Source organism: Crocodylus porosus, unplaced genomic scaffold, assembly GCF_001723895.1.
Source record: "Crocodylus porosus isolate Cpor-Errol unplaced genomic scaffold, CroPor_comp1, whole genome shotgun sequence".
In the NCBI taxonomy this organism is placed as follows: domain Eukaryota; kingdom Metazoa; phylum Chordata; order Crocodylia; family Crocodylidae; genus Crocodylus; species Crocodylus porosus.
This window is the reverse complement of record NW_017728926.1, coordinates 9,519,223-9,532,013: the sequence shown is the minus strand read 5'-3', so window position 1 is coordinate 9,532,013 and position 12,791 is coordinate 9,519,223. Positions and strand designations below refer to the sequence as shown.

Here is a 12,791-nt window from a genome sequence, read left to right as displayed (position 1 = left end):
GGAGGAGGGCAGCCCCACTCCCTTCCCCAGAGGGTCACAAGGAGGGCCCCAGGCGCAGGCTTGGAGAGGAGGGGGAGGTGAGAGGGGATGTGCACGTGCTGCCCGTGCTGGGTGTCCTCACACGGCACGTGGCCTGACACCACGCTGCATCCGGGCGCTGCCAGAAGCCACCGAGAGGGGCAGGGGGACGGGGGGGCCCCCAGCCCAGGGCTGCTCCTGGCCATACCTTGTCCCCCTGGTAGATCTCAGGCAGATGCCAGTAGTAGGCCTCCTGGCCCATCTCCCCGAAGCGCCCGTAGGAGAGCCGGGCCCCCTCGCCGGATGCCTCCACCGTGAAGCCGGTCGAGATGCGAGCGCTGTGCTGGCGGTTGACCAGCGCGAAGCCCTGGAAGTTCCCGGGGGCGAAGGGCGTGCTGACCTATGGGGAGAGATGCCCAAGCAGCCGTGAGTCCTGCTCGGGGCCCAGCTGTCAGGCTCCGATGGGCGGCGGGACGCGGCGTCTTACCAGGTCTCTGTAGGAGGAAGAGCTGGCGCATTGCTGCGTGACGCCCATGCAGAAGCAGGGCAGGCAGCCCTCGTGGCTCTCGGCGCTCAGGTGGAAGTGGCCGGCCCGGCAGCTGCTGCACGACGGACCCTCCGCGTTGGGCTGCGGGGAAAGGGGACAGCAGGGGTGAGCGCGTGGGCAGACGGGGCCAAGGGGAGCTCCCGGGAGAGCTGCAGAGGGGTCCCCCCACGCAGGGCTCTTCTCCACCCCCAGCACAGAGGATGCAGGGGTGGGGAGCTTGGGGTCTCTCGGCGCATGTCACCCCTCCCCGCCTTACCTTGCACCGGCACTGCCCTCTGGCATCGCACTGCCCACTCACGCTGCCCCGCGGGTCGCAGTGGCAGTCGCCGTTGTGGTCATCTGGCTCTGCAGCAATGGGGCAGAAGGGCGTCCGGGTGGGCAAGACAGAGGGGTCCGCTCGCCGCCTCCCACGACACTTGCCAGGCTCAGACCCCGAGCCAGGCCCCCCCAGCCCACCGCCCGCTGCCCCCACTCACCTCGGCAGGGCTGTTCACGGCTGGGGTCCCCCACATAGCCAGGAGCACATCTGGGGGCAAGGGTCATACTCAGAGCTGCCCACTCGGGCGTCTGCCCCTCCTGCCCCCATGTGCTCCGCTCTCCTGCTCTTCCTCCCACACCCCGCCGGGGCTGGGCACGGGGGAAGGGGATCAGGTCACCCCAGGTACTCATCATTGCCCCCCACCCCAAACTGACCACAGACACCCTTCAACACCAACAGAGGCAGCCCCAATGCTATTGCTGAGACACCCCGTTCAGCCGCACCAGAGACCCCAGAGCCGCCGTGAAAGAGCAGAGACCTTGCAACAGGGACCCGAGTGCCCCCGGGCACGGGGACGGCCGAGCGGGGGCTCCCCCGGGCAGGTGCAAGGCCGGCGCAGAACCCAGCCCCCGTGTTACCTCTCGCACTGGCGCCCGACGTAGCCGGGGGCGCACGTGGTGCACGTGGGCTGCCCGTCCGTGTCCAGGAAGCAGATCTTCGTGGCCCTGAGGAAGGAGAAGAGAGTCATTCGGTGCCCGGCTGCCCCCCAGCCGGTGGAGAGAGGGCAGAGGATGCCACGAGGACAGAGGCTGCTGGGGGCACATACTGGCTGGCAGAATAGGGCCCGTGGCAGGGGCAGGGCTGGCAGTCTCTGGGCGTCCCCCGACGGGCATCGCCGTAGTAGCCCGGCTGGCAGCGCTCGCAGCTGGGCCCCTCGGTGTTGTGCTGGCAGCTCTGGGGGGAAGAGAGGAGGCGTCGGGTACAGACAGGTTCCCTGACCCCCTCCACCCTCTGCAGAGTCCCCAGTGCCCCCAAGGGCCGGCTCCGTGCTGGGACAGGCCCCACGCTCCCATGCCCCCCCAGCACGTCCAGGCGAGGTGCAGGTGACGTCCCCCGTAGCTCACCTGGCAGTCCCCGGTCTCAGCGTCGCAGTCGCTTGAGTGACCGCTGCAGTCGCAGGGCTCGCAGGTACCCAGGTAGAGGCCACTGGTGGTGCGCGTGTAGCCCACGTCGCAGTCCTGGGGTTAACGGCACACGGCTCATCCCGTGCCCCACGGATAGCCAGGGTCTCAGCCGCCCCCAGAGCCAGGCAGGGACCTGGCGGCCCCTGAGCGGGAGCCCCCTGGCCTCTGCCAGCCGTGGGCGTGCTGCTTCTGGGCATGCAGGGGACATCCTTCCAGGCAGGGCTGAGCACGGACCATGCCTTGCGGCCATAGGGCTTGACCTCCGCTGGCTCAGGTCAGTGACTCCCAGGGTAAGGGGGTAAGAGCTGGGGAGCTGCAGGCATCCCCTCCAGCACCTGGGTGCAGGCTGACCCAGCAGGGCTCGGGCACCTCCATTGCACCGGGGGCTGAACGGGCTCAGGGAAGAGGTCAGCTGCAGCTCTAGCCATGCCAGTGCGACTGATAGCTCAGCCCCTCCGCCCCAGCATGTTTGGTGCCAAAAGGGGAGATGGTGCCCACTGACCTGGCAGGATGGGCCCCGGTAGCCAGTGGGGCAGGTGCACTCCTCCACCTCCAGCGCCTGCTCCAGGCCCGTGGAGTGAGGTACAGCCACATCCATGTGGATGTTGGATATCCTGCGAGAGGGGAAACAGTGGGGCAGGTCAGCACCCCCTGGACCTGGTTGCAGCCAAGCCTGGCCCATCACCTGCAGACTCCACGGGGGTCTGGGCAGGTGCAACGCGCTCCCCTGCACATGGCCAGTGGGCTCAGACCAGCCTGCACAGTGCAAGGGAGCAGCCCCGTTCCCTGGAGCTGTGGGCAGGTCTCAGGGGGGCGCGAGAAGCCCAGTGCCTGGCAGACCCAGACCCTGGCGGTGCCAGATGCAAGCTTGGTTTTGCCCACAGCACCAGCCATCATCGCTTCGCTCTGCCCTGTCAGCATCTAGGCCTCAGCTACCACCCAGGACAGCCCTCAACCTGCTCCGGCAGGACTAAAGAACAAAGTGCAGGGGAAAGAGAAGGGCCATTAGTAGCTTTCAAGCTCTCAGATCCCACCCCAAGGAGAGCAGGGGGCTGGGGGGCTGGCTGCCTGGCTGGGAAGCATGTCTAGGCATGCACTGGTGTGTGTGCACAGACACACATCCGTGGACGCATGCAAATGTGTACGCGTACGTGTGCACGCCTGCAAGCCGGCACGCCTGCGTGCATGTGCCTGCCCATGCCTCTGTATACGCATGTGCCTGGGTGCAGCTGTGTGCATGCCCACACCAGCGTGCATGTGTGCACTGTGAGGCTGCTGCAGGACACCGACTCTCAGCCAGGTGGACTGGACCCCTTGGCCCGTGGAAGCAGGCCTGGGTCCCACACCCCCCGAGTGCCCCAGGTCAGAGCCAAGTGCCACGTGGGTGCCCACGGTACCTGCTGTCCGACGGCCGGTCGGCGTACGATGCCCGGATCATGAAGACGTTGATGTCGGCCAGTGCCATCAGTAAGTGTTCTCTCGTGGCGTCCTGCCCGTCTGCCCGCTGCCAGGCTCGCTACAGGAGGGCAGGCAGACCCCTGTGTCAGCTTTGCCCCCCCAAATCTGCACCCACCCAGGCCAGGCCTGAGCCACGGGGGGCTGGAAGCAACTGCACCCCCGGCTGGCAGTGGTTGTGCCTTTTTCCAGCCCCAGGGGTGCACAGGGGCAGCTGGGCTCTCACCTCGCGGAAGGGCACGGTGATGGTGGTGGGGGTGCCCGGCGCGGGGCTGGCCTCAGCGAAGTGCTCCAGGAAGATGCCGTTGCCTTGCAAGAGCACGTCGGGCTGGCGGGGCAGCGGCTGGGAGCCCGGGAAGACGCTGTGCGTGACCGTGTAGCGCAGCTCCCCACCGTACGAGGTCACCTGCCGGCGCAGCGCGGGGTTCAGGCGGATGGATGGACACAGCTCGGCCAGGACAAGGACGCTCAGGGCCCAGCCCAGCCTCTCCCACAGCCCAACCCCAGCACCCACCTACCTCTAATGCACCCACTGCACCTCCCAAGGCAGTTTAGCCCCTTCCCCTGATCTCTGAAGCCCTCTCCCAGCACTGCTCAATGCCTGCCGTGCCCCCGGCCGGAGTCTCCTCCATGCACCCGGCGCAGGGGGCTCTGGAGAAGGCCGTGCTCGCCCCAGAGGCCCCAGGACGGGGTGCACCTTGTCTCCCTTGAAGCGCTCGGGCAGGACCCAGTAGTAGACGTCATGGGGCAGGGCGTGGAAGTCGGAGAAGGCCAGCTCGGACGGGCTGGAGAAGCGCAGGCCCTCGCTGACCGTGCGTGTGGTGGCCAGGTTGGAGAGGCTGAGCGGTGCCCGCTCGCTGTCCTCGTACACGGCTCGCACCTGGCACAGAGACCCGGCGGTCAGTCTGCAGCGGTGCCCCACACCCTGCTCCGAGCTCGCTCGGAGACAGACCCGGGGTGCTGGGAGCCACGAGGCCTGGCACTGACCTGGTCCCTGCTCCAGGAGGAGCTGGCACACTGCCGCGAGACGCCCATGCAGAAGCACTTCAGGCAGCCGTCGGGGTTGGCGTTGCTCAGGTGGAAGGCCCCCGCCGCGCACTCGTTACAGAGACGGCCCCTCACGTTGGGCTGCAGAAGAGATGCCCACGGGCCGCGGCCAGTCAGGGACCCCCAGACAGCTGCCAGCCCCGGCCCCAGTGCCCTCCGCGCTGCTTGGGAGTTTCATAGGGCAAAGCATGGACTGGCACCCCTGCTACCCCGGCCCCGGGGTCCTCTGCGCTGCTTGGGAGGGCAGGGCATGGCCCAGCACCCCAGCCAGGGCCGCAGCAACCGGTGCCCGCCTCGCTGTGCCCATCCTGGGTTCATCTGGGGCAACAGGACCGTACCTTGCAGAGGCAGGCGCCGCCGGAGGAGTCGCTGCTGCCCCGCGCATCGCACTTCACGATCTCCTGGCCTGCGCGGGGGGAGGAGAGAGGCGTGCCTCAGTGCACAGCTGGACAGATGGGAGGACGCCCCTCCCAGCGGGGACCCCCTGCCTTGCCTGGCAGGCGGACACCCCCGCTCGCCGCGGCACTCACCGACTCTGGTGCACTTCCCGCCTGGCCGGATGGGGTTGCCTTCATAGCCCGGCGCGCACCTGCGGGGAGCGCACGAGGCGCAGACGGGTCAGATGCACCCCCGTGAGCTCCCCTGCCCGTCGCCGGACTGACCCACCCACGGCCGGCGCCCCCAGCACTCACCTCTCGCAGCGCCGCCCCGTGTAGCCGGGGGCGCAGGCGTCGCAGGTGGCCTGCCCGTCCGTGTCCAGGAAGCACGAGTCCGAGAACCTGCAGAGCACGTGGCGGACACGGTCACCCCAGCCCTAGCCGTGCCAAGGGGACGCCTGGTGCCAAGAGGATGCCAGGGAAGGGGCTCACCTGCGTCCAGGCTCCGTGTAGGGGCAGGGGCAGGGCCGGCAGGCCGTGGATGTGCCCCGGGTGGCATCTCCGAAGAAGCCAGGTTTGCACTTGTTGCACTGGGGCCCCTCCGTGTTGTGCTGGCAGTTCTGGGCATGAGCAGAGGCACTGGCATGGCCGTGGCAGAGAGGCACGGCCCCAGCCCAGCAGGATGGGGCATTAAGACATCCCAGCAGGTGCCGCGCGGGGGGAGAGCAAGGCTGGGGTGCAGCACCCGCCCAGTCCGAAGGCCGAAGCAATGCCCGAGCTCTTGTACAGCTCCTCCCAGCATCACCCTGCCCCCCGCCAACCCCACCGGGGTCCGAAGCCACGGGGTCCATACCAGGCAGTAGCCGAAGACCTGGTCGCAGGAGCTGGAGTGCCCGTGGCAGCTGCAGCCAGAGCAGGTGCCCAGGTAGGGGCCCTCGGCCACCCGCTTGAACTGGGCATCGCACCGCTCGCAGGACAGGCCCAAGTAGCCGGTGGGGCACCTGCGGGAGAGCATGGGCAGCTGACAGCGGTGCAGGGGGCACCGGGGCCGGCTCCAGGGTCAGCGCACGGCTGGCCCTGATCCTGCCATCCAGGTGCTGCACAAATCCGCCCCGGATGGGAGCAGTGAATGGCAGGGGAGTGGGCTCCTCTCTATAGGATCCCCAGAGCACCCTCCCTGGTGCCCCCAATGCAGCTCCCATCCCGGGAGGCACCTGCACTCCTCGACACTGCGCGCCAGGCCCAGGCTGGTGACCTCGGTCGTGGTGGTGTCCATGACTATGTCACTCAGCCCCACGCTGGCCATCCGGTTGTCGTAGACGGTCTGCAGCAGCACGCTCTCCAGGCGCTGCAGGACGAGCAGCAGCTCTTCCCGGCTCACCGGCGCCCCCGACTCACGCACCCAGTTCTCCTGCAAAGGGCCGGCCGGGCCGGGGGTCATCGGCTCTGCAGACCCCGGCACAGGCTGGGATGCTCCCCTCGGGCACTCGGCATGGCGCAGAGAGCACCGAGGCAGTGCCAGCCTGTCCTGCAAGGGTGCTGGGGGCAGCTGCCATGCTAAGGAGCTCATCAGGGCAGATGCACTTTCACCCCCAGCAGCAGAGCAAGCTGCAGGGGAGGCGACAGCAGCGTTGGGCGAGCAACAGCAGGGCACCCACGCTCCCCAACCCCCCGGTGCCCCAGGGAGGAAGGGGAGATGATGCCCCCCTGGGCAGGCTTTCGCAGGCGCAGGGCACTGCTGAACCCACCTCCGTGAACTGCACGCGGCGCTGGTTGATGGCGGATGGCTGGGTGGGCACTCGCGCCCGGTAGATGAGCTTCTGCCCATTGCCCACGATGATCACGTCGGGTTTCTGCACGGGCTCTGGCTGCCCGCGTGACACCCCGTAGCGCACTTTGAAGGTCAGGAAGCCACCATAGGAGTCCACCTGCCACGGCACCGGCTGAGATCAGAGCACCGCACACAGCCTGGGGCATCCTTCCCCCCCACACGCCTCGCTGCCGGGCACTGTGGAAACCAGGCTCCTCAGCCTGGTGCAGCATGTCATTAAAAGCTGGCACCTGTGGCCACCAGAGATGCTGGGAGCTCAGCCAGATCCACCCAGGGACTGGAGCCGTGCGTGGAGGAAGGCTGCTGTTAAGCACGGGAGAGAGAAGCATGGCTTCTGAATCAGGGTTTCCCAGACCTTAAATACTGGAGCAGGAGGGAAAACCCTGGCCAGACCCAGACGTGCTGCATGACACCAGAGCCCGGACAAGACGGACCGGGTCTGACCCAGTCCAGGGCAGCTCTTCCATTCTTGTCTGTTCCAACCCAGGCTCCACGCCGGCGGCCCCCCGCCCCGCCTGGCCCATCACCTTGTTGCCCAGGAACTGGGCAGGCAGCGCCCAGAAGGATTCGTGCGCCAGGAACCGGCGGGACAGGTCGACCAGCTGGAACTCCTGCAGCGCGGGGTCGATCTGCAGCTGCGTGGAGGACAGGGGCAGCGTCCCGGGCAGCGCCGGGGTCGTCACGTTCACGCCTGGCCGGGGAAGCCGTGTGGGAGGAGAGGCTCAGCTCCCGCCAGGTCTCCTGCCCCTCCCTCCAGCCCTGCCCCAGGGGTTCAGACTCCGAGCGGAGCCGGAGGTGCCGTCCCGGCTGCATCTGGCTTGCCTGGCCCTTGCACACCGGCCTCTCCCAGGGCTCGGGGAGCTGCCCAGCCCCACCTGCCAGGGCTGGACCCCATGCCACCTATCCCCGCTCACCCTTGAAGTCCTCGGGCCTGTCGAAGCGGAGGCGGATCTGGTGGCGGTAGCGCCCGGTGCTCCGGCACGCCTTGGTGATGCCGAAGCAGAAGCAGGGCAGGCACCTGGATGTGCCCTCGATGTGGAAGTGGCCCTCGGAGCAGGGGCCTGCGGGTGGAGTGGAGACGTCAGCCGTGGGCAGCGCCGGACCGTCCCAGCCGGGCAGGGGGGTGCCCCGGGTGGGCGCAAGCAGGGAACCCGCCATGAGCTGGGAACACCACCCTTGGGCTCGGAGCCGCGCCGGACTCACCGCGCTGGGGCGTGAGGCTGAGCACGCCGTCAGGGATGCCGAACACCATGCCGCGGGCGTTGATGGCCTCGCAGGTGTAGGCGCCCTGGTCAGCCTCCTTCACATCCCGGATGATCAGTGTCCCGCGCCCCTTCTCGCTCGAGATGGACACTCTGGGGAGGTTGGAGGGCGGTCTGAGTGCCGGGGGGTCCTGCCGACGGCTCCGGGCATGGGCCCAGCCCGGCCACCGCACTGCAAGCCTGCTGCAGATCTGCTCCCACACTGCAAACCCACCACAGAGCCCCTCCCGCACTGCAACACTCCCTAGCACGGAAACGTCACTGCAGAGCCCCTGCCGGCGACGGGGAAGGTGCACCACCTCCGCATGCTGCACAGCTTCCCATCCTACCCCCGCTGGCTGGGAGCACTGGACCCACCTCCTGCCGGCGGGGATGTGCCCCCAGTTGAGCCTCCAGGTGATGATGGGCGTGGGGACGCCGATGGCCACGCAGGTGAAGCGCACCGTCTGGCCGGGGAAGGCCTGGATGGACTCCTCAGGGGGCGTGATCACCTGGGGGGGTGCTGGGGGTGGACCGAGGGGTGAGGAGGGCTCCCCTATGGTACCCCCAAACCAGGGAAGCAGACATGGCTTCCCCCAGCCCCTCACGGAGGGCAAGGGTCTGCCACCCTCCACACAGACCCCACAGCCAGGACCCCTACTCACTGCAGCCAAACTCGTCGGAGCGATCGGGGCAGTCGACCTCCTCGTCGCAGTGGTAGCTGGCAGGGATGCACGTGCGGTTGGACACGCAAGTGAACTGGTTGGGGCCGCAGGTGTCACCGGGGGCCTTGGTGGCTGCAGGGACAGAAGCGTTAGCGGGTAGGGGCGGCACCACACAGCATTGCCCCCAGGTCCCCAACACCCCCTGCCCTTGCGCACGCAGCAGCACAGTGCCACCTCCTCCAGTGTTGGCAGGAAAGAGGCCAGTCTGGCCAGCACAGGTCTGAGACCAGCTGTGCAGCGGGGCTGCAGTGTGGAAGGGGCTCCGTGGTTGCAGTGCAGCGGGGCTGCAGTCCTGGAGCAGCTCTGCAGCAGGGCTGTAGTACAGTGGGTTGCAGCGTGGAACGGGCTCTGCAGTGCAGCAGGGTGGCACCCTCGGGTCATGGCTCTCCCTTGGGCGTCCCGTGACCCACCCCGCTGCCCGGGGCCAATGGGCAGGCGCACTCACGGCAGCCCATCTCGTCAGAGCCGTCCCCGCAGTCGTTGTCGCCATCGCACAGCCACAGCTGGAGGGCGCAGTACCCGTTCCGGCACTTGAACTCGTTGGGCTCGCACGGGCTGGGGGTGCCTGCGCACGAGACGCGAGGGGGTTGACAAAGAGTTTCGATGATGGCTTTAGGGTTTGATCCTGCTTCAGGCAGGGGTTGCACTAGACGTGCCCTCTGCAGCTCCTTCCAGCCCTGCTTCTCTCCGCTATTTCCAGCTGCCCCTCCTGCCAGGACCCCCAGACCCCATTCCCGCCTGCCCCGTGGTCTGTGCTTCCCGCCCCGTGCCACGCGGCCTCACCGCATTTCTGCTCGTCGCTCCCGTCGGCGCAATCCTCTTCGCCATCGCACAGGTAGTCGTGGGGGATGCACTGCTTGTTGGCGCACATGGCCTCGTCCCGGCGGCAGGGGCGTTGCTCCAGGGGGTGCTGCCCCGAGGGAGCGGTGGGGCGCAAGTGGGCAGGAAAGGGGGTCAGTGGCCGCCGCGTGGTGACTGTGGGTGTGGTGGGGGTGGCGGTGGTGGCTGGCATCCGAGTGGTGACAGGCCGGGCCATGGTGGTGATCGGCAGGGGCAGCGTCACGGGCTCCCACTCTGTGGGCAGACGGGCCCCAGGAGCATTAGGAGCCGCGGCCCAGCCCCGGAAACCCAAGCAGCATCGCTGGGCATGCCAAGAGCTCGGGCACACAGGGCACCAGCTCCGCCTCCGGGCCCTGGGGGCATGGTGCCCTGGCAAAGGGATCTGGGGGACTTTGCTAGCACCAGGGTGCATGCGCTCTGTTCCCGCAGGGACCCCCACCCTGGAGCCCCCAGTCTAGCATGTGCCCAGCTGGGAGCCCCCAAGACCTCCCAGAGATGGGCCTTGGTGGGTTCTGCCGCCAGCTATTGCCTGGGCCTCCCCCTGCCTGTTTCCCCATCTCGGTGGGGTGCGGGAGCCACCCGTGGCTCCCGTGGGAGCCGTGGTCTCGGGGCGGGAAGGTGCACCCCCAGGGCGCTCACCGCAGTCCTCCTCGTCCGACATGTCGCGGCAGTCGGGGCGGCGGTCGCAGCGGAAGTCGCGGTCCACACACTCCCCGCTGCGGCAGGCGAACTCCTCGCTCGTGCAGGCTCGCACGGCCGGCGGCATCACTGCAACAGGGCCCGAGTCAGAGCCAGGCCTGGCCCTTCCTGCCCGGCTCCCGGAGCCTGCTGCACACCCCTCACCTGTGGCTACAGCCCACCCCCAGGGCTGTGCGTGCCCCGTGCCCTGCCCCTCGGTCCCAAGTCACAGCGTGGCCAGAAAACGCACACTGCACACACTCAGGCAGCAGGGACAAGTGACATGGCACGCCAGCCTGGCCACACGCATGCCACGGGACTTGCCGGGGCATGCAGCAGACAGCATGAGGCACACGCGTGCGGGCGCACATGCACAGCACACATGCCGGGCGGCAGGGAGGCCGTCCGTCTGCCGCGGCGAGAGTCCAGCACAAAGGACCCTGGTGCCAAGCACTCTCTGGCTGCAGGGCCAAGATCTTCACGGTGCAAGGCAACCACCCGCGTACGCTCACGGCACAGCATGGCGCAGGCGGACCGGGGGGAACCTGGAGCCTGCTGCTCGCCTGCGGGGGCCAGGACAGAGGGGAGCTGGCCTGCACATCTGGAGCTGGCCGAGAGCAGCTGGCAGCACAGCTGGCACGGGCAGGGCCCAGGGAAATGTCACTCTGCAGACACCGCTGTCTCCGGCGGCTTGTACCAGGATCGGGGCCTGAGGCGCTCTCAGGCTGGCAGGGGCACGCCCCGAGCGCCAGCCTGGAGGGAGCAGGGTCCCGGCCAAGCCCAGGCTCCAGCTTCCCCCGCGCGTGGCCCGCTCTCACCCCGACTCACCCGGGGGCTCCACGGAGAGGGGGGGAGGAGGCCTTTCGGCTGCAAGTGAACAGAGGGGGCTCAGGCCAGCGGGACTCCCTGGCTCAGCCCAGAAAGCAGCTCCCCAGAACAACACGTGCCCTTCGCTCTGTGCCCGACTACCAGCCGGGCTGCTGCAGTGATGCCGTCCTGCACTGCATCTCCACCCTGCTGAGAGCCTGACGCTGCGACGCAGCTGCTAGGGACAGGCCCGCACGCCGCCAGGAGCCGACTCGGCTCGGTGCCCTCCGGGTATCCTGACAGGGCCGCTACCCTGGGCACCCTCCGCTCACCTGCCCCGAGGCGCCGAAACTGGAAGCCCTCGGTGGAGGTGACGTAGGAGGCGATGGAGCCGGCCTGGATGACCGAGTAGAGCACCTGGCGGATCTCCCCGTCGTCCATGTTGCCCTCTGAGCCCACGTCCAGCTCCACGAAGATGTAGCCGTCCAGCTCCCTGGCCGAGGAGGGTGGGAGTGAAGGGGTGTGCACGTACCCACGTACATGGCCTGCCCCATCCTGGAGCTCAAACGCCCCGATTCCTGCCGGGGCTGGATGCCCTCTGGGCAGTGGGCCTGTCCCAGCTCTGGGGCAGGGCCCATGACTGGTGCTGGGGCTTGCTGGAGGGGTTGCGGGGGCTTCTCTGCACCCAGAGGCTGTCGGAGATGCATGCCCCCCATCCAGGGAGAAGCAGGGGGCTTCCCCAGTCCCCAGCCCCAGCCCCGACTCACTTGATGAACACCACGCTGACCACCTGCTCCCCGGAGATCTTGTAGTACTCGGACTCCAGCTGGGAGAGAGGGAGGCAGCGTCAGGGCTCTGCGCCCACCATGCCCCAGATGGCCCCAAGGCCATTAAGTGCAGCCACGGCCCCCCCCGTCCCACCCGGCCACAGAAAGCTGAGCCCTGCACGCCCCGACGGGCTCCCGCCGCAGGGCTGGGGGCTCCGGGAAAGGCGGCCACAAGCCCCGCCAGCAAGGGCAGCCCGGGGCGGGCACCCCGCGGCTCCCAAGCAAGAGGGCAGACAAACCCGGTGGGGCGCCAGGGCTCACCGTGTCCACCACCGCCTCCGAGACCTCCCGGAAGGTGCTTGAGTTGGCATCCTCCAGCGCCGGGCTGTAGTCGATGCTGCGGGTGAAGTTCACCAGCGCGCGGTAGTAGACTGGCGAGGAGGGGGAGAGATGCCGTCAGTGCAAGTGCAGGGCACCGGGCGCCCATGTCTGGGGCTCACACCCGCCAGCCCCGACACGGCGTGGCTGCCCCACTGCAGCCGTTCGGGGCAGGAGCCCACTGGGCCGATGGGAAGCTGGTTAGTGCCGGCTGAGACAACAGCCGCTATGATAGCCTGTAACGACCCAGGGACATGCAGGGTGTTCGCGGGCATCCCCCACAGATCAGTGCCCGTGGGGATCGTGGCTGTGAGGCCCAGCAGCGGTGGCGTGGCGTGCCCGCTGCCCACCCACGGCCAATGCGAGGGGATGAGAGGGGCCGTTCCCTGCCCCCGGAGGCAATGCCCAGTTCAGGTCTCACCAGGCTGGAGGGGCAGCCCGCAGCTGGGAGCAGCCCGGGGGCAGCCGGCGGACCCCGCCCCCGACTTTCACACGCGCCCAGTGCCAGGACGGCCCCCTCCAGCAGCTGCTGCGCTGCAAGGGAGGAGCGGCGCGGACAGCGCTTGGCTCCGCGCCCCCCGTCTCCCGGCGGGCGGAGCTGGCACCTGGGCTGGGAGCAGACCCCGCCGGCGCGACC

The 12,791-nt window shown here is 68.6% G+C and overlaps 1 protein-coding gene across 1 annotated transcript in view; it reads right to left on the bottom strand.

The window, feature by feature from the left end:
- HSPG2 (heparan sulfate proteoglycan 2) overlaps window positions 1-12,791 on the bottom strand; it is an 85,774-nt gene that overhangs the window by 38,850 nt on the left and 34,133 nt on the right. The window contains 30 exon segments of the mRNA XM_019541720.1: window positions 227-418; window positions 506-646; window positions 822-910; window positions 1,042-1,091; window positions 1,463-1,549; window positions 1,651-1,778; window positions 1,949-2,062; window positions 2,511-2,622; window positions 3,406-3,524; window positions 3,690-3,869; window positions 4,161-4,343; window positions 4,451-4,591; window positions 4,849-4,916; window positions 5,041-5,099; window positions 5,203-5,289; window positions 5,380-5,507; window positions 5,741-5,888; window positions 6,102-6,298; window positions 6,636-6,815; window positions 7,246-7,409; window positions 7,633-7,779; window positions 7,922-8,073; window positions 8,338-8,482; window positions 8,625-8,756; window positions 9,130-9,249; window positions 9,468-9,758; window positions 10,164-10,292; window positions 11,342-11,502; window positions 11,777-11,835; window positions 12,098-12,207. Of these exon segments, the coding sequence (XP_019397265.1) occupies window positions 227-418; window positions 506-646; window positions 822-910; window positions 1,042-1,091; window positions 1,463-1,549; window positions 1,651-1,778; window positions 1,949-2,062; window positions 2,511-2,622; window positions 3,406-3,524; window positions 3,690-3,869; window positions 4,161-4,343; window positions 4,451-4,591; window positions 4,849-4,916; window positions 5,041-5,099; window positions 5,203-5,289; window positions 5,380-5,507; window positions 5,741-5,888; window positions 6,102-6,298; window positions 6,636-6,815; window positions 7,246-7,409; window positions 7,633-7,779; window positions 7,922-8,073; window positions 8,338-8,482; window positions 8,625-8,756; window positions 9,130-9,249; window positions 9,468-9,758; window positions 10,164-10,292; window positions 11,342-11,502; window positions 11,777-11,835; window positions 12,098-12,207 (4,013 nt within the window).